Genomic DNA, 24,835 nt, shown 5'->3' with positions numbered 1-24,835 from the left:
ATTAGTTTACAAAACTAGGGCCATTGCTAGTTCTCCTACCAGAGTTATAAACACATGTCCTCTGATGATCTACATATTTTCTGAAATAAATATATTCTTTCAGAATTAAAGCCAACAGATACAAACAATACTTAAAGAGGACAGTACTAGGCTCCCTACCCTTGCTGCTAACTAACTAAAGGTGAAAACTACAAGTGCCTCAGTCTGCAAATGCATAATAAGTGTATGAAAACAAAAGCCACGAAACCAATTGCTTCAAGAAACGGAATAGAGTATAAACATAACGCAAAAACTTGCCATTTAAAAAGGAATAAGGTGTGAATTTCCCAGTGAACTGGTATTCCCATTCAGACAACTCAGCAGTGTGCATGATGGAACAGGTCAGGGCGAGGGGTGATGGGTAAGTTTCCTTCCAATGGCAACAACCTTGAACTGATGCAGTTTGAATACCTGTAGCCTAATGAGGGGGTTCGCTCATCTCTGGAAATGCTGGAGACTAAAGATTCACTTCATCCTGGCCCTGGTGATCTGTTCAACAAAGTCACAGACTTTATTCTTTTCATGCTGTTTCAGCCTGCAGACTGAATCTGCTCCCCTCCCCCTCGCCCTCTCTCCACACACACACACACACACACACACACACACACACACACACACACACACACACACACACACACACACACACACACACACACACACACACACACACACACACACACACACACACACACACACACACACAGAAATCCCACACTTCAGTGAATGGAAGGTCTATGTGTGTAAAGAGCATGTGAGCCAGGGGGATTCAAGCCCAGAGAAAGACAGTGTCAAGTGGCCTTGATAAAGAATTCATACACCATGTGTGCACAGCTTTTTGGCAGGTGTAATTATCAGCGTCGTCTTTTCCTTTTACTAGGTGCTGGGGATTCTGAAGCACGGATTCAAAGGTGTGATTATCACATGTTTGATCAAGGAGCTTTTCCCCAAGGACCTGGGAAGGGGGGAAAGAGAGTGAAGCAGCATCAGTGATTAGTATTCATTGATCATTGACAATATGCTAAAAATATCAAAAGAGCATGTGCTCTGTGAGCACCCCAAAGATTCTTTGTGGCACTATAATTTATGACAGTCCTCCACAGTGGAAAATAAAATTATGTATTAGAAAGGAAGTAATTATCAAAGGAGGCAGGAAAAACCACAGTTATTCCCCCAAATGAAATAAAGAGCAGCCACTTGGAAACATTTCAGACATAGATTCCCCCCCCGCCCCCCTTACCATTACCAGATGATTCTACTTTTCTTCCTGAAGGCAAGGTATAAGTAACATGTTTCAAGGCACAGAGTGTGAAGCTTTTGTTGAGACACAGCGGGCTAAGCTGGCTTGACAGGCCAGAAGCACCAGTATCCCTTCTCTGAAGCAGAAGTTAAGCCTGTGACTCTGCCTACAAGTCATCCCTACAGCACACAGAGCAGAGTAGGCATGCTGGGGTGACCCCCCAGCCCTGACATCCTTCCGCTATCAGAGAGTCATTTCTGTCAGAGACAACAGTAGTTCTCAATCTTTGCATTTAAATATAATTAGAAGTACTTTAAAGATGCGGATGAATGTCCAAAGCCATATACAAAACAGACTGAATTAAAGTGTTTTTTCTATTCTGCACCAATGCTCTCTGGCTGCCCTGCTTTTTACAGACATCAGAGAACCCCACAGACTGCAGCATGAACGGGGAACTACACCGGGGCCACTGTGCTTCTCTTTGAGTCATCCGACACATTCGTGTTCAAACTCTTGTGCCATATTAACATTGTAACTGCTAACTCACTAATATTACGATTGACACTGCTGTTACTAGCACTGACGAGCGGTCATTATTGCTGCACATTTTGCAGAGTCTTGTGTATTCCTTGTTTCTTATATCATCGCCATCAGAGCTCCTTTTACTACTGTGTCATAGATTGAATGACTACCAAGAAACAGGATCTAGAGCCTGAGTTTTTATTGGTTAAATTTTCCCAGTCACACATCCCCAGGGAATGGGACGGAGGACAGATGGGACATGCTGAGGGTACTGGAGCTCTTCTGCCATCCTGAGGGAAAGACAGCCCTCAGGATTTGACAGCAGTTGGACAAGCACGAGGTATTGAAGAGTGAATCTCTCATGTTCCTTCTGGGAGGAAACGTCTACCGCATGCCCTTGTTTCCTTTACCCTTATGTGTTATAATTCAAAATATTAACAATTCATTTCCTCTTTTTCAGCTAAGTGTGAATTTTGTTCATCAATTTTCCTTTTCAACTCTTTCTTTCTTTTAGACAATAGTGGGGTTTTGAACTCAGGGCCTAGAGCTTGCAAAGCAAGGACCCTGCCTCTTGAGACGGGTGTTAGGTGTTTCTTTTTTTTCTTTCTTTCTTTTTGTTTTTCTGAGAGGATATCCAATTCCTGGTATTCAGGACTTGTGAAGCTACTAGATTTTGTGTCAAAGGGAAGTTCGGTTGGGAGATGGAATGATGGTTGCTCATCTGCTGTTTTTAAAATAGATTCTCTAGGATAACCAGTTGGACCCACTGTTGTAAAAAAGTGAAAGAAGAAATCTGGAAGCAGTGCTTGTGGGAAAATTGTGGCATTATCTATGTTAGAAAAGAAGAAAGATTTAAATTTAATCACCTAAATTTCTACCTGTATAACTAGGGGAAAAAAATCTAATTAAATCCAAGGTAAACATAAGAAAAGCAGTACTAAGAATTAGTGAAATATAAACTAATGAAATATAAAGGGAAATTAATCCAGGCATTAGTGACACACTCCTGCAATCTTAGCTACTCAAGAGGCTGAGATATGAGGGCTGTGGTTCAAAACCAGCCATGACAGAAAAGTCCATGAGATATCCCATCTCCAATAAACTACAAAAAGCCAGAAGTGGAGCTGTGGATCAAATGGTAGAGAGCTAGCCTTGAGCATAAAAGCTAAGGGGCAGTGCCCAGGCCCAGAATTCAAGTCCCAGGACAGGCAAAACAACCAAACCAAAACTAAAACCAACAAAACAACCCCCCCCAAAAAAAAGGAAAGAAAGAAATATCAAAGAAATTAAAAACTTAAAAAAAAAAGCCAAGCTGATCCTTTGTAAAGATCAATGAAATCAATAAACTTCTATTTTAGCCAGGATAACTAAGGAGAAAAAAAAGTGAGAGTCTTTTAATTCCAAATATCAGAAATGGAATAGGTGCATCATTTAGATTCCCAGGACATTGAAATGACAATAACAGAACAGAACAGTATGAGGCCCTGTCCGGTGATACAAACCTGTAATTCCACCCATTGGGATGTGGATGCATGAGAATTCAGAATTCTAGGGCAGCTTGGTCTACATAATGAGATCCTGTTTCCCCAAAAGTCCAAGCCAAAACCCCATTAACAGCCTAGAAATACTGTAAACAACTCTATGTCCAATACTTTAACAAGTGAGATGAAATGGACCAATTCTTTTTAAAGACATGGCCTGAGAAAACTCGTACAAGAACAACTGTCCAATGTGAATAGTTCTAGCCTTCAATGTCCTTAAGGACCACTCATAATCTGGTTATTAGATAGCTACACAATGAAACTACTTGTTTAAAATCTAGATCTAAGTTTATTAGTTCAATACAGGTTGTTTAATTTTAAGAATGGAGTGTATGTGTGTGTGTGTGTGTGTGTGTGAAGGACACAGGATGACCCATTTCAACAATGATACCAACAAATACAGGATGTTAGAAATGAACTTTACAACTTCGGGTGGGGGGAGGAGTGAGGGAGGTGGGGGAGGGAAGGGATATTGGGAGACAACAAAGGAAATGTACTCATTGCCTTACTCATGTGACTGTAACCCCCATGTGACTGTAACCCCTCTGTACAGCGTCTTTACAATACATTTTTTTAAAAAGAAAATAAAGCAAAATGAAGCTGGGCACAGGTGACTTATGCCTGTAATCCTAGCTACTCAGGAAGCTGAGATCTGAGGATAGTGGTTCAAGCCAGCCTGGGCAAGAAATTCCATGAGACGCTTATCGCTAATAAACCACTCAGAAAACCAGAAGTGGCACTGTGATTCAAGTGGTAGAGTGCTCACCTTGAGCTGAAGAGCTAAGGGACAGCACCTTGGCCCAGAGTTCAAGCCCCATGACTGAGAAAATAGAAAGAAAGAAAGAAAGAAAGAAAGAAAGAAAGAAAGAAAGAAAGAAAGAAAGAAAGAAAGAAAGAAAGAAAGAAAGAAAGAAAGAAAGAAAGAAGGAAAGTTTAAGCCAATTCAAGCAGAAGAATGCTGCCTTAGTCCAGACCCCAAACTCCAATAATCTCTCTCTCCCTTCCCTCTATCTACACTTTCACATAGACATATATTAACACACACATATAAAAACAGAAACTCATACAGCTATAACGATGCAGGTTTTCCAAGCATGCATATTTTGGAAGTGAGGGTGACTTGAATGCCTAAAAAAGATTCTTTGAAGCCTAAGTTTCTGGGTTTGAATCCAGGCCTTAATCACTTGCTAGCTGTTGGCTGTTACATACAATTTTAAAACTCTTCTATGTCTCTGTGTCCTATTTTAAAACAAGACTAACAATAGTAACTAGTCTTCCTGGGGCTATGGCCAAGATTAAGTAATGTAATATGTGTGAAACACTTACAAGAATGTATTGGCATACATAAGTAGTTTCATAAATGTTAGCAAGCACTACAATTGTTTCTGATTTACTTTTCTGCTCCACAAACTAGGACTTCCTTGGGTTTCATTTAATTTGAGGTGTCTTTTAGCACATGGATCAGCCAGTGACTGGGCAGGTAACTGAGGTAAGGATTCTCTGGGTCCAGTCATCAGGACCACCCATTAAGGTTATGGTAATAGAAGGCAGAGAATGAGTCCAGCAGGGAACAAAGTAAAGGAAAGAAAGGTCTGTAGAGTTGGAGGAACCGGAGCCGAGGAGAACACAGACAGGGGCCGACTGCTTTAGAAATCCCCAAACAGTGAGGCTGGCTTTGAAGGTAATGAGTTCTCTCTCCAGCAGTGGAAAGCCAGAACTGTAGTTTGCTTTTAATTTCCTTAGAATGTTGATATCTCAAGAAGCATTCTTCCTTCTTATTTTTATATTCCTTGGCAATCTTGTGAAATATGAATCTATCCTTGGAAGCCACATTTTTTTTAAAATGTGGTATAACATGAGCAAACTATATTCAATTTTCTCTATTTATGTTTTTAATCACGTAATTGTATAGTAATTGCCCAAGATTTACATTTTTTACATGTTAGGAGAAGCAGTTTATTTTTTTCAATGTGCAAATTTAGAATCCAGAGAAAATATCATCAATTTTTTATTTCAAGAAAATTTAGAATGGAAAGTAGGCATAGTAGACAAAATTCTTCATATATTTACATGCATTCAACTTTATAAATATATACTTTTTCCTTTCCTTTTCTTTTCTTTTGGTGATGCTTCTTAAGCTGTGCCTTTAGCTCTTCATGCTTTTAGTTACTTTTCAGATAGGGTCTCATATTTTTCACTCTGGCTATCTCAAATTGATATTCTCCTCTATACTTCTTTTTCTTAGCTGGGAACATAGGTCTGAGCTGCTATACCTGGCTTGTTCTTTGAGTTAGTCTTAGTAACATTTTTGCCCCCCACCCCCAGTCATAAGCCTCCCATGTATCTAGGAAATCCTAAGTCAGTCTTCCTTTCTTTTTCATGTTTATCCACCAATTGTAATGATCAGTTACTTCACTTTCAGATAATGATATTATTTTTGATTTGGAGAATATTATGATGAAATAATATTTCATCTGATAATCAGTGAGACAGCATCTGATAAGTAATTTTTATCTGGACTTTGTTTGACTGGCTAAACTTAAAAAAAAATCTGACTGGATGTGATACATGACACCTATAATCTTGGCATACATGAAGCTAAGGTAGAAAAATTTTGAGTTCAAAGCTAGTCTTGGCTACTAAAAAAGCCCTTGATTGAAAACATATGCATGTGCATGTGTGTGTGTGCGTGCGCGCGCGCACACACACACACACACCAGTTAAAAAGAAAAATCAATGTTCTGTTCCAAGTAAAACGGGCCAAATACATTTCAAAGTTTTCCTTGTAAACAACTGTAGTTTGAGCTAGTAAGTGTAACAAATTCTACTTGAGCCTTAAAAATTGAATTAATTGAAAATGAAGGAAGAACTAATGAAGGTCTGTTTGATTAAATTCACCATAAAATCCATGGGTGACTTGACACGCTTGTGTCATATTTGTACTTGAAATAACCACACTACATTTTCATCCCAAGGGACCATGACTTTGGGCATTGCAAGGGGCCATTTTGACAAAAGTAAATACAAATTTTATGTTCATAATAGTAGAATTCTATCCCATCCTTTGCAAAAGACAAAATGCAAAACAAAATACAGTGTGCCTCATGCTGATGTTTCAGAAACAATAGAAATGCAGTCAGAGGTGCATTCATGCAGTCAGATGGAATAAAGAAATGGAGTTGAGCACATGACCCTGCATATAGTGAAGACCAGGCTGGGTATTTCTGAATATTACTCAATAAACATACTATTGAAGATTTTTGGTAGGATCCCAGAAGTCTGAATGGAAACAGATGTGTCAAAGCATCTTTTAAACAATTTTACCCGGGGCCAATATTGCATATCCTTTAGGAAAATTGATGTAAGACTGTACTGCCTAGGATGGAAAAAGCAATAGCATTAGGAGCTAGCATGTTAGTGGTGTTCAATTTAAGAGTAGTGTATTATCAAGAAAGAATCTTCAAAAGGATTCTAAAAGTCTAAATGCGAAACAGAGGAGAAGGCTCTGGGCAAAATGTCTTGTCAACTTCTGTTTATTACATTTCATCTCTGCCATGTTCTAGCCCAAGTTACCCTTTCCCTTGGTCTACACAACCACATATTAACCTTCAGATTAGTTCTCCAACAACCATAGGCCAATCTCTTCCATAGAAGATAGAATAATCTTTATGGTATACATATCAAACCATGCCATTCCTTTGCTTAAACCTTCAGTGGCTTGCACTGTAGTAAAATCTAATTTCCTTTATGGCTGCACAAAGCTCTAGGTAACCTGGCCCTTATCTTTCTTATTGGACTACTGCCCTTCCTTCCTTACTCCTCCCTCCCCATCTGGGGTTGCTCTTTGATCCTCCACCATCACATCACTTTGGTACTACTGTACCAGCTACTTCCTTTTTCCCTTGCTTCCTGTGTCTTCTATTTGTCCTTTAGTTCCTTTGAGATTTTTCCAGACAACTCAGTCTAAAGACTCACCACCCAGCCAGACTCTACTCAAACATGCCTCAGTTAATGTAGTGAAGTGCTGATCATAATAGAATAGTTTTTATCTACTTATTTATTCATGGTCTCCCCTAAGCAGAAAGTAATCACGAAGGAGAGCAAAAACTTAATCTGAAGCTCACTGAATAGTACCTGTTCTGTTGCAAATAAATCTCTATTGTTGAACAAATACACTTTGGGAAATGGAATGTATTTTAGATTAAGACAAAACATATCCTACATATACAATAAAACCATCAGGCTACAAAAGAGGCTATAAGAGATTATGAGATTTCTAAAAGTATCAAAGAGAAAATCCCATTCAGCTTCTTCTGCATGTCAAAATAAATGGAGAGCTGCAGATTATTTCCAAGTATTTCAGATTGCACAATGAGTAAACAGGATGGTTTCAAACCATTATTTTTTATTATGACCTCTCTAAGAACATTTGAACTGCCTTTCAAACACACGTTTGTAGACACCACAGTGTAAATGCTACCTAATGACTTAATCCATCTTGCCTAAAGAATAGCAAGGGAAATTTAGATAACTTCAGATCAACCGATACTGGTGATGAAATGCCTGGCAGAGAAGGAAGAAGAAAAGGAATACCATGCTACTTTGCAAGTGCCTCTTCCAGTGGGGAATCCACTGAAGTTTGTGCAGTTCAGTGTCCATCCAGAAAAGCTAGGTGTTTTTGACATTTGCCTTGCAATGTTTTTCAGGGATGAGGGAGCATACATGATGTATGTCTATCATATGTAAACATTTCTGATATTGTGACCCTGATTATTCATGTTCTTCTATTTCTTTAAAAAGCACAAGGAAAAAAAATCTTGATTTAGCATTCTTGGTCATCCAATGGAATTTAGGAGATTCAGATGTGTTTTGAAAAATCACTCATGTAACTTCAAAATCTCTCAGATTATAGGTTCTATAGGGTTGCTATTTCATCCTAAGAAGTAGGCACGTTTTCCAATAAGTTGTAGCTCAGGATTCTAAAGAGGGTCTTTCTAAGGCCAGCATTTTGAGCAAGGGAATGAATGGGGACTGGAATCCACTGGGCCCTTTCTTGTAGAGATCTGGGTGAGCACAGAGGCTGCATTTTCTTAATTTGTACAGAGGCATCCTAGAGTCTGGATTTCTCTATTCCAAAGTATATTATTTTCCAACAAATGTCTTATGTTTGTGGAAAATGTAGTTGAATGACAAAAAAGTAACTATTCCATTTACATTTCTTGAGAGCAATGGCTTCTGTTTGGTTGCTTTCATTTGGCCTCTCAGGAGTAGTATTACTGTTTCAGTGGTCCAAGAAACTGCATCTAAAGAAGAAGAACAATCTTGCATCTATACCAGCGGGATCCTTTATACAGAACAAGTCCCTCCCCTCCTCACCTATGACATGTGGTTTTGCTGTGTTTGTTGCTGCTGCTGTTGCTGTTGCTGCTGAATGAGCAATTGCTGCTGCTGCCGACGACGAGCTGTCCGGAGCTTTTCAAAGCGAGCCTCCATTTCCTCTAGGACTTTTGGGGTGTATCTCACCACCAGCTTGACGCTGTCCTTAGCAGCCTTGAGTAGTTCCACTGCTTTCTCATGGTGTTCCCCTTCCACGCTCTGAAAAGACAAGGGCCTTTTCTTTAGGGAAGAGTTTAAAAGTTTATCCCTGCCGGGCTAAACTGTGATCAATATCCCGTTAAAAACCCAAAATTTGAATGTGGCCAACGGAATATAACACCATCTTTGTTGTCACTTAGTGTGTTGGTAGCTGAACCGTACATAACCCAGTAAGGCTACATGAGGATAGCATTCAAGGTGGAATGAGAAATAAGGAAGAGCTGAATGATTTAGAAAGTTATTGCAGTAGCCAAAATATTAAAAAAGTAATTAAAGCAAGTTATAAAAAGAGTCTTTTCCTATCAGATATTAAAACTCATGAGACAGGCTGGGAAGGTGGCTCAGTGGTAGAGTGCTTGCTTTGCATGCATGAGGCCCTGGGTTCGATTCCTTCACACCACATATGCAAGAAAAGCTGTAAGTGGCACTGTGGCTCAAGTGGTAGAGCGCTAGCCTTGAGCTGAAGAGCTTAGGGACAGTGCCCAGGCCCAGAGTTCAGGCCCCACAATCGAAAAAAACAAAACAAAAAACAAACAAAGGCACAACTCATGAGACTGTAAATAATTAAAGTCACTGTTATTAGTATAACCCAAGATAAGGATTCAAATGTTTTTTCTTTCTTGCGATTGTTTCTAACATATTTATGATTCCTTTGTTGCTCTGTATGTCCCTCCCCCACTGTATAACCCCTGCTTTCACTGTATTTGATGTTGGTTTAATTTGTAAAGGGGAAGGGAAAAAACAAATTGTTTAAATAGGGATACAGGTGGACCCATTGCAACAATGTGATGTACAAGACATTATGTCAAAAAACGAACTTTACAACTTTGGTGGGGTGGGGAAGGGCGGGAGGGAATGGGGGGAGATGGGAAGGGATGGGAAGAGGAAACAAAGGAGGAGGCAACAATGCTTGATAAGAAATGTACTCATTACCTTGCCCATGTAGTTGTAACTCCTCTGTAAGGTATTTTCACAATATAAATAAATAAGTAAGTAAATAAGTAAAAAGTTAAAAAAAAGAAAAAAAGCCAAATGTAGCACAGTGCACAAGGAGATCCATTGTATTAAAAAGATTATCATATAGTAACTGTAAAATTTAGGCCAAAGGAGTAGTTTGTTAACTAATGGTGCTGGAACCAATATCAACTATAATAATAAAAAGGAATAGTTATCTCAATTCTAAATAAAATGTATTGATAAAAATTTAATATCTAAAGCAGAAAACTGCTAAAAAAATCATCATCATCTTGAAATGAAAAAAATCTTAAATAAAATACCAAGAGCAGGGAATCACAAAATTAGATTTACAAATTTTAAAGTTTCTAAATCTCAAACATTAGAAAAGGTCAAACAAGAACAAAAGACTAGAAAAAACAAACTTGCAATGTACTTGTCAATGTATATGTTTTTTAAAATAGGAAAAGCTCATTAATGAATACTGAAGCAAAATGACGCTGTGGCCAAGTTTAAAAACACCAATAAAACACAAAATACAAAAAATACATAATACAATATAAACCCATAAGAAGACAGATGTTCAATTTTCCTATAATCAAAGAAATATCAATCACAACGAAATACCCCATTCTGTGCTAAAACAGTAACTATATATTTTTATTTATGGTCGATAGACAGGGATGCACAGCCATGTGACCTATCTGGTTGCTAATCACGTAATAAAACTGGCACTGTTTTTCTAGAAAGCACTCTTGTGCATTGAGTAAGCCCTTTATAATGCATACTTTCAATAAGGATAAATTTAATAAGGACAGCATTGGATAGGCATATCAGAGAAACATGATAAGCGAGGTGAGGCAGGCAGTTGGACAGGGAACAACTGAACAGATGGAGTAGAAGAACAGGTCCGGAATCACATCTGGGTATGCTCTGCCAAACTCTCAGCTTCACAAACAACCCTGTTCTGCTGGTTGACCTACTTCTTGGTACACTGGCTAATGGTCCCCAGCGGGAACTTCCCAAATCTAAAGGTTATCTGGAGGACTCATCTATACATGATCATAGTTCACTTTAACGCACATATTCCATCCTCCCTCAAGTCACCATCCGTATTGATTCTGAGAGTGCCGGATCAGGTAAACCCTCTTCTCATTTTCTGGCTCCTGAAAGGTCCTCACATGCTTGAAGGAAACTCCACAATTTTGTACATAGAATCAACGCATTGAACTTCCTACTGCCTAGCCCACGACAGTGCCATGGAGCTGAGGGCCCAGGGAAGAAGCTACTTGGTCGGGTTGCCTGTACTCATCTTACCCTGAGATATACCACATTTGCTTCAATAGACCTGTTTGTTAAAACTCCAAGAGAGCCTGTACCCCAGTATCAGAGACATACATAGCGGTATATATGCACATACATACCCGAGAAGTAAGTTAAGGATAACAGAAAGCACAATAAATGAGTCATTAGTTCTTGGTTTGGGAGTGTTTAAATAGTTTTTGTGTTGTTTTGTTCTGTTGCTGGTCCTGAGGCTTGAACACATGGCCTGAGTGCTGTCCCTGAACCTCTTTGTGCTCAAGGCTAGTATTCTACCACTTGAGCCACAGTGCCATGTCTACGTTTTTCTGAGTAGTTCATTGGAGATAAGAGTCTCATGGAGGGCTGGGAAGGTGGCTCAGTGGTAGAGCGCTTGCCTTGCATGCATGAGGCCCTGAGTTCGATTCCCCAGCACCACATAAGCAGAAAAAAAAAAGCCGGAAGTGGTGCTATGGCTCAAGTGGTAGTGTGCTAGCCTTGAGCTGAAGAGCTGAAGGACAGCGCCCAGGCCCAGAGTTCAGGCCCCACGACCGGACCCAAAAACAAAAAACAGAACAAAAAAAAAAGAGTCTCATGGACTTTCCTGCCTGATCCTCAGAACTGTCTCCTGAGTAGCTAGGATTATAGGTATGAGCCACTGGGCCCCCTATTTAAAATAGTTGTTGAACATTCCAAGATAGACAATAGTTGGCTAAACTATGTTTACCCGAAATAAACACAAAGGTGCTTCATCTTCAACCCCTTAAAGATTCTTTGGATTGGAATGAGGGAGAAGCAAAGCAGAAGGAAATTGTAATCAGGTCATCTAAAAGTGGCAGTAGGTGATAGATGACCAGAGATGGACACTTGCAAATGGATGCAATTATATTTACATACCTCAAGCAGAAGAGGTAGGTACTCCAGGCAGATCTTAAACTGAGCTACTTGAGATTCATAATTACTACTGATAGGCAGACTAGGAAATTTAGTGGACTGTGTGCATGTGTATCATTTTAACAAAGGGTGGGTGTGAGTGGAGGAAAAAAGAGCAATGTGGTTGTCATGGCTAACCTCCAAGAGCACTGCTTGTCGTTTAGGTACTGAGCAAATATTAAGGGTTTAAGAAATGGCCATATTGAGCCCCAGAGGCAACTTACATAACCACTTCTTTGGTTTTAAATAGAAAGCAGAGGTTATAAATATCATATTCGGTAGAAGAAATTTTTAGCTGTGGTTGGAGCCCATGAAAATAGCCTTGTTCACTGATGAAATTCATTTTTTTAATTATTCACTCAATCATTGACATCGCCACTTGATGGACTTTCATTAAGCATTTATGCTACTGGTTATATTCTACTACATTCTTTGGAAGAACATGAAATACAGAGGGAAACCTCTGACAATATTATGCAGCCTGAGACTTGTTTTTAGTGTTCTTATAATTTACCTTGTGGTTTGAACATGGTGATTTGTTACTGTAGGGAACATTCCTTTTCAAGGAAAGCTTGGTGACTTGGTTGTCTATATCCTTCTCTAATTTCTGTTGTTATTTTTCATTTTTTCTAGGTCAGTTGATTAGTCTCCAGTCCTCTTTTTGTTTCTTGGCTTTTGTGTAGTAGGATTGGAGATTCTAGGCCAGATGCTGACAGTGTCATTATCTTCTTTCAGGTACTCTTTTATTTGGGCTGCTAGGGGAGGCTAGGGCACAAAGGCTGGGACCTTCAAGCTCCCAGGGAAGAGTTAAACAGAGAAATATGGCTGCCATGGCCCTTGCTCAGGCCTGGAGAGCTATTAAGGGCATCTTCAAATCCCCCCAGCTCCCAGGTCTGCTCCTTCCACACTAATTTATAAAGAGCAGACTCCTTGTGCTCCAAACTAGGATTTTTGCCTAATGCTTTAACTGGTTCATATGAAGACTGGTTTCTCTCCTTGGGCTTACTAGAGACAATGGGTCTCTTGGTTTGATTCTTTCTGTGATAACCATTTTGTTAGAATTGCACTGTATCCAATTTCATTTCTATGATTGAAAATACTTCATTAAAATAATTCAGATTAATGGAAATTAGGAGGGGAATTTTAGAGAAACTTGAAGGAATATATGCATGCTTGTAGAATTTATCCCAGATGCTCTGTAACTATTTTGTGTTTCTACAAAACAATCTTGCTTTATGGATTGTTCTGGATCTTCCACTGGCTTTGTCTATTTTATGCTTTGGGAGTGTGATGAGCCATATGCTCATCTTCTTAACCTATCATTTATTTATTTCCAGAGCGCTTTCATTCTTTTAGAACATTTTAAATAAGAATGAAGTTGTTTTTATTTTTTTCCTCCAGCTTTCTTTCCTTTTATGGTAAGAACAAGAAAGCGGATCACTTTCCCAGAGAAGCCTTGGAGAATTAATAAAATGAGGCCAATAGATCTGCTCCATAGGGATTATGGACACTTTATACCATGGAATTCTTTTTTTTTTTTTAACATGCCCAGTCAAGAAGTGGAGACCTTTCCCTCACAACCATATCTTTATCTTCCTCTTCTACTGAGACAATCTGTGTTGCTTTCTTAAGTCTCCTCAGGTGATTCAGGGAAAGTCAGGGCATTTTTCAGGTAAAGTAATCTCATTTTGTTCTTCCTAAATTCCCTTTTTAATCACATGCCTAGTGATCACATCCTTTTCTTTCAATTAATTTGCCTTCTTGTTACTATACAGGTGATGTACATAGGGATCACAATTACATGAGTCACATAATGAGTACATTTCCTTTCATACAGTGCCTTCTGTTCCCTCACGCTCTCCCAGTTCCTCCCAGGAATTCTTAAGTGCTGTAGTTGAGTATCTATTCTCACTTTTGATTTCATCTGCTTCTTACTCTGATTGAAAATGTACTTTGTATTTGTCAAACTGTTTAAAATCTGCTTGGAAATATGATAGGATTATTTATAAATAGTTACTCTACTCTTAAAATCAAAGCTGTACATATAAAGGCTCCTGATTTAGGAACGTCCTTTAAAGCAATGAGCTAGAGCTCCTACTAATCACTGAAAACTTGCAATATCATTTTCCAAATAGGATGAGAATGTGGTTTTTCCATGAATTGAGGAGACCTAGAAATTCTTTGAATTTTAAAGTGAAATTCCCACATGACTTAAGCCTGAAATTCTATGCTGTTTCACTTTCTTGCTTTGACCGTTTTGTTTTACTTATTACAACTTGAGAGCATGAACTAAAATTGTTAGCATAAATGAACTTAACACAGGATGCACACACACACACGCCACACACACACACACACACACACACACACACACACACACACACACACACACACACACACACACACACACACATCCAGGAAGGAAACATACTCAGGAAGAATTTTGATTTTGACTATAGGATGGTCCTAAAAGAGAGGGAGCAAAAATCTCTAAAGAGAATTATACCTGCATAACAGTTCTGCCTATGCTGGATAGGAGAATTCTCTGAGATGAGTAGAAAAGCACTATTAAGAATGGTAGTCTATCTTGAAAATATTTATATCAATCTTCTGTTAAGCCTTTAAAAATGTCCATAAATATCAGCATGGGATGGAGAGTTCAATGTTATGAATATTTTCAAAATTTATAAATACATGCTAGTGAGATCTGAAGCTTATGTAAAGCCATGAGAACTGGATATCATCTAATGTTTATTCAGGATTTTTTTTTTCATTCAGGAAGCTGGAGAAGAAAATAGCTCAGTAAATAACCAGATGCATATTTGTTTTTGCCAGTAGTCATATGCAGTAGTAAGTACTTGAAAGCTTTAATTTGGTGGAAATTTAGCAAAGTGGTGCCTGGTAAACCAATCAATCTTTAGGCGAAATTACTTTCTGATCTTTCAGTGGTTTTTCTATTTCCACACACTGTGAAAAAAAAAGTCCACTGTTTTGGGTAGGTTTCATTTCCTAGTTGGTTGAGAGTCCTGTCTAAGAAAGAAGAGCTTATATATATATACAAACTTACTCATGCATCACCCTGACCTTCCCTTAATAGTTGCATTTTGACCTTGGTTAGGTCTCAGATTGAAAAGATGCCTGTCCAAGGAAAGAATCTTGCTATATGTAGGTCATCAGTTTCCAAATGACACATACTCAGGTTTTATGCAGATTTTTCTCTGTGGGGATTAGGTAGCCATCGTCCTGGCTGAGTTAGCTACTAGGTAAATTGCTGAAACACTTGGTTGACACTCAAGGATGGCATCTTGATAATTCTAGGCCAGCAGTGAGGCCTGTAAGGCCATATGAACCTTGTTAACTCATTTGGTACCTGATAGAAGATATCTATATGGTATTCTCGTGGGCTGCATTGGCTCATCTTCCTGTATTAGTAATTTTATATGGACAATGAATGATATTTTAACTATCCAAATCATCCTTGACAGAAAGAAGCATCCCAAAATAGGCAGACATAGAGACAGGCTTATACATAGATTCTGGAGTGACATCAGTCTTTCCTTTGGATTAAAGGCCAGATAATGTTTTCATGGAGTGAAGGCAGTCAATAGTATAGGGATATAATGTTTCAGTATAGTCTAGTAGCTTAGAAACTCTGATCATTACACCTGAAAATGCCCTTAGAAATAATTTCATTTATCTCCTTGTTCCTTAATACATATGGAAAGAGACCAAGAGTAGCCAGGACCTAGGCCATTGTATGAATCTTTCAGGACCTGTTATTATTGATGCTTAGTGTCTTTTTCAACAACACCACATTATATTTCAAGGCTGATTTTTAATTGTTCCCAGAAATGGAACACATAGCAGGGTCAGATTCCGTGTGATGTAAAAGGGAGGAACTAATGGCAGGGAGGATTTCTGTCAATTCCTAGCTAAAGGCGATGGGCTGATGGGTTAGCTAGAGAAGAAGCAGACCCTGAAGTGCACACTGTGAGTGGGCTATCATTCTCAGAACATTGTAGTAAAAAAGAGTCCCACTGTATTCCCACAAGGGGAATAGTAATTGGTAATGGCTTATTTTGCTTCGTTTTGTTTTCAGGTTGCAGAAAAGCATTAAAATTGATAAAATGTTTAATCTTGTAGCCCATGAACATCCATCTAGCTGTGTTTCCGAGAGTAAGTCACAAGCTTGCGGCTGTCACAAAATCCCTCAAAATCTGTCAGGAGAACAGAAGGTCTACCTGCACTTATCCAAACACGAGTTCTTAATCCTGAAATTAAGGGAGAGCATGGAATGAGACATTTTTCAGACAAGCTATTACCATAATCTAAATCCTCAAACACTTTCTAAGGAATGATAAAAGGCTGTTCCTTTCAAGGATATAAGATGAGATTTGTTTCAGCCAGATATTTTACTTTGCTCATATGATAGTTTTATTTATTTTATCTTGGAATTTTATTATTTTATCTGATTGTTTATGTTTGTATGTACAAATACATGTAGACATGTGTGTACATGTATGCTATAATATTCATTCTGCATTTAGTTTGCATGTTAGATAGACAAAGTTAGTATCACGTATATGACTCCTTTTTCTTGGAGATTTTTTAGGCCAGTAGTTTTATATCTCATGGTACACAGTTATCTCAATGTCCATACATTGTGCTAATGTCATACCACTGTAATCTCAAAACTCTTAGGAGTGGAAGACAGGAATATTACAAGTTCTAGGCCAGTAGGGGACTATAGAAAGAGTTCATAATTGATATACGTTTCAGGCCAGTTTGAGCTACATAGTGAGAATACAAACACATACATACCAAAAATTAAAAAAAAAAACAAAAGCAAACCAAACCAAACTAGAAAACTGAACTTTCAAACATTAAAAATAAAAGAACTGATGAACTGTTGAACATTTAAACCTCTGGTATTCCTAGACTTGCCATGAAAACACTGCAGCATTATTTCTGTGGATTTCCTTGCTGTGTCTCAAACTGATCAGCCAGCCAGCAATGAGTCAGAGCTATGTTAAGTGTAAGTGGGCATGTCCACCCTTTTCCAGTCTTTGACCAGACTAAAGATTGAACAGCTCCTCAAGGGTTATTGCCTTCTACAGTTCCTGCAGAAGGAGATAGGTAGTTAGGTGAAGGAAACCTATTATTTTTGCCTTGATGTAGCTCCATATTTAGAACAGGGGGTCACTAACAAGATAAAGAAGTTATGTTGGTTGGTATTCAATAAAGTATCTTGGATAAACAACAGGATACATTCAGAAAAGAATTCTATGATTCTTTCACTTGGTTCTTTTCTCAAAAACTTTCCTGTTCTAAATGTATTATCTCTTGCTTAAGTGGTAAGTTTGTAAAAAAAAAAAAAGTGTCACATTTATCCTTGGAAACAATATGCTAATGTTCTCACAGAGTTCCTGCCTAAATGATAATATCTGTCTCAGCACACAGTAACTTACTGGTGCCCAGTCTCTCTGCTGCTGATAGGGCAGGGTATGGTCTTATCTACAGCTCCATGCCAGCATCTATTACACATTCCGAGAGTCAATGAATAAAACATCTATGTATACTATACATACATCTATAGGATTCTTGTTATTGTTGTTGTTGTTGGTGGTGGTGGTGGTGTGTATATATTGTCTATTAAGCTAAGAACAGTTTTCCCGAGTGTGAATTTAAGCTCTTTCACTTAGTTTGTGAACTCAGACAAGCTACTTAATGTCTTCAAGCCTAAATTTCCTCGTCTATAAAGAGTATCTTCTATGTAAAATCATTGTGAGTATCAACTTGAACACACAGAAAGCATTTGCAGGAGTGGCTGGCATTTATGAAGGCCATAGCCACGATTTCCTCTGTGATGATTTTGGTGTAGGGCTTAAGGACAATGTCAGCAACCAAACCTTACGTATAAGGGTATAAGGTAGGAATTCCCTTTACATTATGTAGGAAGCAATTCACTAAGTATCGGCTGCCTAGAGTTCGGTGGGAGAATATTGAAAAACAACTTAGGTGACTCTACTTCTTTAATCACTCTCAAGTAATTTAGCAGCATCATTTCCATACACACAATTGGTATGCTAAGTACAAATGATCATTAGTTATAGAAAGCTGTTGTCTTGGTCCCACCCTGATGTAACACTTTGTCACGGGAAGGACTAGGAAATATACATTTGATAGGAGCATGTTTAATGTGAGGGAACATGAGAGAGGAATACCAAAATAATCCAACCTCAAAGGGCAAAAGGGTTGATGGGGAAAAAGTACACATAATTACACAGATTTGTATCCTGTGAGAGAAGTTATAAATACAAAAAAAAATTGAACTATGGAAGTGGAAAATGCAGTACATTAACAGTAGGCCCAGAGGGCAGAAATCCTAAAATGAACTAATGTTTTGGAGCAAAATCAGTGCCAGAAACCAGATATTCATAATTACAACATGTTTTAGATCTGGAGACTAAAATTAGAAACAAAAGCCATTACCAAGTCTCAGTTATAATGCTTTGTAGTAACTCTGTTGAAACCCTTAATGGTTGTTAGGCAAAAGACTGATCCCCAACCCAAACCATCACATACACACCCACACCCACACCCACTTCCCGCTCCCACATAGTCATAGTCTAGGGAACAGATGGGAAATTTAGCATTTTAGAAACAGTACAAAGCTGCCTGGAGTATTCCTAGAACATGAGATCTTTTCCTGCTCGTTTGTGAGGCCATTGAAATTATGGGGATCTCTTCACCAGCACGGTTCTCCCTGATTTGTGCTTCTGAAATGCAGCCTGTGTCAGCCAGTTCTCCCAATGCACGATACCCTGATGTTGAACTCTGAGAGAGCCTTTCACAAAGTAACCTGAAGTGTCATGATCCGCGATTCTCAATAAGGAGATCTAGTACCCTGTGACAGCGTATCTTGCCCATAGAATCCCAAGGACGATTCAGATTGGCTTTAAATGGAATTGCTAATTTAAAGGAGGGTGTATGGAGGTGGCAGACCCCACCATAAATCTACCAGGAGCTATCTTCCCATTCTTATTACTATAACTTCAGTTAACTCCAGCCTCAGTCACTAAAATTGTCCACAACAGAGTCAGTGACAGCAGAAAGACCAGCACTTGGGATCTCTGATTCACAATGTGACCTCTAGAAATCCACCTCTCCTGGCTGTGTGAGGTGGCTCAAACCTGTGGTCTTAGATACTTGGGAGGCAGAATTGGAGGATCCATCACAGTCTGAGACTAGCCTGGGCATAAAAGTTCCCAAGACTCCATTCTCAACCAATGTCTGGGCCCAGTAACATATATCTGTCATTCCCAAGACATGGGGAAGGAGAGGTAGGAAGACTATAGCACAGGCATAAAGTGAGACTCGAACTTGAAGATAACGAAGGCCCAAAGGGGTTGGAGTCATGGCTCAAGTGGTAGAGCTCCTGCTTAGCAAGTGGGAGTTCTTGACTAACAAATAGGAGTACCTCTCCCCTTGGTCCCTCAGTTCCCTCATGAGGCCCACCTTGGTTTAAGCAAAAAAAAAAAAATGCCTTGGTCCCGAGAATCTTGACATCCTTCCTTGCCTATTAATACTGAAAGAGAGTTTGCAAAGATGGGAGAGTGATGCACTGCCTGGAGCATGCTACTGCTTCCGCGCTTCTTCTTTTTTAAGCGAATCAACAGCCCTGTGTGCACTCAGTTTACAGTAGAGATTAGGGGGGATGATTCTTATCAGAAAGGAAGAGACATTGAACACCAAAAGACAGCATGAAGAAGGGAAAGTGAAAGTAGGAGTCAAGGAAAGTTTTGAAAATGTAGATCTGAAAGCCGTCTTGTTGATTTTCCTGCCTCTGTAATTTTTGCCAAGACCCTCGAAGGGAGAACTATCACCATAGGGCATCATATCCTGCCGCTGCAATATCCCAAGGATGATCCAGACTGGTTTTAAATGGCTCTGCTGGTGTAGAAGGATATGTTCTGATTCACACAAAGGCCTTTAAGTGTTTATGAAGCAATGTTGTACACTTGGACATGAGAGGAGATTCCTGAGGACAAATGAAATTGCCTACCCATCAAACAGTCCATGGAATTTTGTAACAGATGGGTGTCTGTTGTGATGGAGACAGAGCTAATGATGGAGAGTTCTATGAGTGAAACCTAGAAAAAGGCTCAGCTGGTACTACACACTTGCAGTACCAGCCATTTGGGAGGCAGAGTTTGGAGAACTAAACTTCAAATCTAACCCAAGCAAACTGAAAACAAACTGAAGCAAACAAGATTCGGATACATAGTTCAAATGGTTCAGTGTTTGCCTTGCAAGATGAGGTGTCCTTAAATTCCAATACTGCCCCCCAAAAAGGAAAGGGAATGAATGAGGGAGAAAGAGAGAGACAGAGAGAGAGAGAGAGAAAGAAAGAGAGAAAGAGAGAAAGAGACAAGCAAACAGCCAATCACACATCCACACAGACAGAAAGGCTTAGCATATAGAACATCTGGGAAAATCCTATTGCCATAGATATCAGCATGTTTTCTCTCCCAAGAATAACACCTGGGAGTCTATCATCTATACTTTTCCATTGCTCCTTCTGCATCTTACTTTAGTGATCTCATGAAGTTCAAAGTTTTCTAAACAGTATCATAGTGACAATAGATTGTTAGAATTGTTCAAGCAAACCCTTCAAAAGAGACACTTCAATAAAAAAAAATTGCAGAAGTCCAGGCAACTGACATAAAATATAAAGGAGAAGCACAGCAGATGCAGGGAGAAGTTCTCTGAGCCTGGGGTAGTCAGATATATTTCTTGTGAAGTATAAAATGACATGGACATTTATGTTGTTGTATGCCGTGAATAATAAAACATTAATAATGCCTCAAACATTTAATGTAATTGTAGCTGCTTAATACTGCAGCTGCCTTTCTGGTGGAGAAGTGAAAATTTAAAGAACATTTCAGCTTTACTGCCCAATATCTCTTGATAATACACATAAATGTCTTTTCCAATTAAATGCACAACCACGGGATATTCTTTGCATTTGTCCCAACTATATACTAAGATTTTTTTTGTTTCGTTTAAATATTCTCACTGGTTGAAACTTCTAAAGATTTTTTTCAACATCCTTCCACAGTTCCGGATATTATGAATCATGTAGCTACCACAAACTAGAAACCCTGGGACATCTTTAATGCTCTCCTCCATCCATCTCTGATTAACTATCAATACAGATTGGCATTTACTTATACCTCATTCTCTCTTCCATTTACTTCTTGCAATGCTTTTGCCTAGATTGTAAAATATCTTTCATCTTCTTGAAGATATTCTCCAGACTCCAGATTGAGTTACTTGGTAGTTGCATGCTGGCTTTTTTTCTTCTTCTCCCAAATCTAATGTGAAATAAAAAGAGTACAGCTAGGGAGGCCCAGTCCCTGAGGGTAAGGGGCTTGATACATTCAGCATTTCTTCTCCAAGCCTACCAATGCACTGCAGTCATCCAACACTTGTCTAACATGGCAAGCGCTGCCTTTCAATCTTAGCCCCAAAGGTTACAGCTGTGAGAAGTTTCATTGTTTTCCTGAGCTCAGTTTCCACACACACACAAGGAGATGTTAAGTCATCTACTTCAAAGAACTCATTTAAGACTTAGTGAATTAATTCCAAAATCTATTCACACCATCTAAAAATCTACCCATCATCCAAAGTCTATTCCAGACAGCACTTATTCTCTAGCATGATTCTTTCTTGTCCAAAATATAATGCAAACAGCTGCTGCTTTTCCCTGGTAGTATGGGTATGTTGACCTCAAGGCCTTGTATTTTCTAGGCAAGTATCCTACCATTTGAGTAATACCCACAAGTCCTTTACTTCCCCTGCTCATCTAGGCTCTCCAATCTCCTTTCTAAGACTCTCCTTGCCATTCACATTCTAAACCATAGAATCACAGGTGTTTCGCTTCTGCCAGGATTCTGTATACCTGGCTCTCTCATAAAATCCTCAGCTGAAACATGCTCAACTTTACTATTAGTTAGAACCATACAGGTTAAATGCCATAATGGGATAAGGAATATTCACTTGGTAAAAATGCTAACCTATTGTGGGCTGGGAATGTGTCTTAGTGGTAGAGTGCTTGCCTAGCATGCATGAAGTCCCGGGTTCAATTCTTCCGTACCACATAAGCAGAAAAAGGCGGCTGCGATACTGTGTGTCAACTGGTAGAGTGCTAGCTTTGAGCATAAAGAAGCAAAAAGTTCTCAAGCCCTGAGTTCAAGCCCCAGGACTGGCAAAAAAAAAAAAAAAATCGCTAACCTATTGTTAATTGTTTGGGGGAATTTATGTCCCCATACAAGGTGAAAGTATAAACTGGTGTAGCCATTTTGGAAGTCAATTTGTCAATATCGATTTAAAGTAATGCATCCTTCTACCCCCTACTTGGTATGCCACATATCAGTATCCATGCTAGAAAAATAGTCATTCACACACATAAAGGTTTTCACCTGAGAAGGGTTTACAGTATATAAACAAAACAAAACAAGAAACAATTGGCTAACTAAATTTCCATTAGTAGAGTGATGGTTAAATTCGTCATGAAATCCATCCTATCAGTGAATATCTCACAACAGATAAAAGAAAAAGTCCATGCTAACAAGGCAAGGTCTGTAAGGCATGTTTTCTAATCAAAAGCAAGCATGGAATACAAAGGGAATATATTCAAACATAACTGGCTTTTAAAACTTGCTTCTATGCCAACAATAGTCAACACTCATTCAGTGTTTACTAACAGGCACTATTCTAAGTGCCTTAAATTTGTTAAGTCATCTTTCATAGGATGCTATGGCATTTATTTTATGAATGAAGAAACAGAGAGGCAGAAAGGCTTAGAAAGCCAGGGCTACATTTTTACCGCATAAGCAACTGTCTCTAGAGCCTAAGTTCTTAGTGACTTAGACTGTCTTGGAAATAAGTAAATGATTATACGTGCATCTGTACTTGAATCCAAAGAAAAGTGTTAGGATGAATATTCATGACAGAGCTCATGACAAGAGAGAAAGGAACTAGAATAGAATGAGAGGTTAAGGGAAACAGTCTACTTCTATCTGATTTTAGTCTTTTCAAATGAATTAATTGTAAATTTTATAAGAATACTTTTCACACATTTAACACATACACATGTATATGTGTAACCAATAAAGAAATGTTAAGCTAACTCATCTTATTTTTTAAAAATGTCTTTCTTGCTATTGTTTCTAACATGTTTATAAGATGATTTCTTTGTTGCTTTGTATGTCCCTCCCTCACAGTATAACCCCTGTTTTCATTGTATTTGTTGTTGGTATAATTTGGGGAGGGGAAGGGAAAAAACAAATTGTTTAAATAAGGATACAGGTGGACCCATTGCAACAATGAGATGTACAAGATGTTATGTTGAAAATGAACTTTACAACTTTGGCGTAGGGTTGGGGGTCAGGAGGGGTGGGGGGAGATCGGAAGGGATGTGAAGGGGAAACAAAGGAGGAGGCTACAATGCTTGATAAGAAATGTACTCATTACCTTGTTCATGTAATTGTAACCCCTCTGTACAGTATTTTCACTAAAAAAAGACACATAAAAATGCCATTATGTACCTTTATTATAATAGATGTGTGCATTAATATATATTTATTACATATATTTGTATATATGTATATTATTGTGTATATCACATATATATGTGTGTGCATAAATATGTATGTAATAAATAGTCTAGTACCATTGTGAGTAAAACAAAACTTGGGACATTCTGTAACAAACTATAGAAGGTAGGACAAATCATAATTTTGTTTAAATAGTGCTTTGTGGCATTACTTTGAAATAATTCAAGCAACAAAGAAAAAATGACAACCTTAAGTGCCTATGAATTCAGGTGAAATAAAGAGACTTTTAGGTAAAGTACCTCAGAAATTATGGGTACAGAGTGTGGTCTATGGAACTTTCAAAACACCAATTATAATGGACTGGTCCAGAGAATGTGTTTGAGTAATCAGGACTGGGTGCTTTTTCTCCTGGTATCATTCATGTCCTGAAATTTGAGCTTTTTTCCCTTTTCGTTTCCTCTCAGTTGCTCATTTGTTGGTGTCTGCCTATCAGTTATAAGCTCTGACAGATCATTCATATTTCTGAAAATCTGCTATAAATACGTGTTTTCAAGGAATCATGTATGACTGGGAAATGGTGAAAAAGGATTATAAAATACTTCATGTTTAATTTTCACTTTTCACCTAATGGCTCCCAAGATGAAAAACTGCTGTGAGTTCAATCTTGACAGATGTAAAACCCCAGAGAGTTACAAATCAATCAACTGGGGATTTTTTTTCTGATAATAAAATGAGTTGGCTTCTCATCTCACTTTAGGTAAAATTAATATTGATGGCCTCTTCCTCCCCCCTCCCAAATAACAATGTGTTGTAGCAAAGAAACACCACTATTTTCCACATACAAGATTCATAATGAGATCTGTGTTCTTTTCTCTCTAGACTTGAAGTTATATCCATACCTGGTTGCCCTCCTCTAACCTTTCCATTCAGTCATGATTCAAAAATGCAAACTGCTGAGCACAGTGGCTTCAGCCTATTATCCTCGCTACTCAGGAGGCTGAGATTTGAAGATCGAGGTTCTAGCTTGGGCAATTGAGTCTGTGAGATTCTTGTCTCCATTTAACCAGCAACAAGTTGGAGATGGTAGAGCACTA

General features: G+C 38.6%; 1 protein-coding gene across 3 annotated transcripts in view; it reads right to left on the bottom strand.

Annotated features, from left to right (window-relative positions):
• Positions 1-738: 738 nt before the first annotated feature.
• Lin7a (lin-7 homolog A, crumbs cell polarity complex component) overlaps positions 739-24,835 on the bottom strand; it is a 134,335-nt gene continuing 110,238 nt past the window's right edge. For all 3 annotated transcript variants that reach the window (XM_042698605.1, XM_042698603.1, XM_042698604.1), the window contains 2 exons: positions 8,716-8,934; positions 739-991 (listed from right to left, as the gene is read on the bottom strand). In XM_042698605.1, the coding sequence (XP_042554539.1) occupies positions 8,716-8,934 (219 nt within the window). In that variant the 3' untranslated portion in view covers positions 739-991. The remainder of the gene's footprint in view (positions 992-8,715; positions 8,935-24,835) is intronic.

This window comes from Dipodomys spectabilis, unplaced genomic scaffold, assembly GCF_019054845.1.
Source record: "Dipodomys spectabilis isolate Male_0828 unplaced genomic scaffold, ASM1905484v1 ptg000234l, whole genome shotgun sequence".
Taxonomy (NCBI): domain Eukaryota; kingdom Metazoa; phylum Chordata; class Mammalia; order Rodentia; family Heteromyidae; genus Dipodomys; species Dipodomys spectabilis.
Note: the sequence above shows the minus strand (reverse complement) of the source record. Positions and strands in the feature narration are given on the sequence as shown.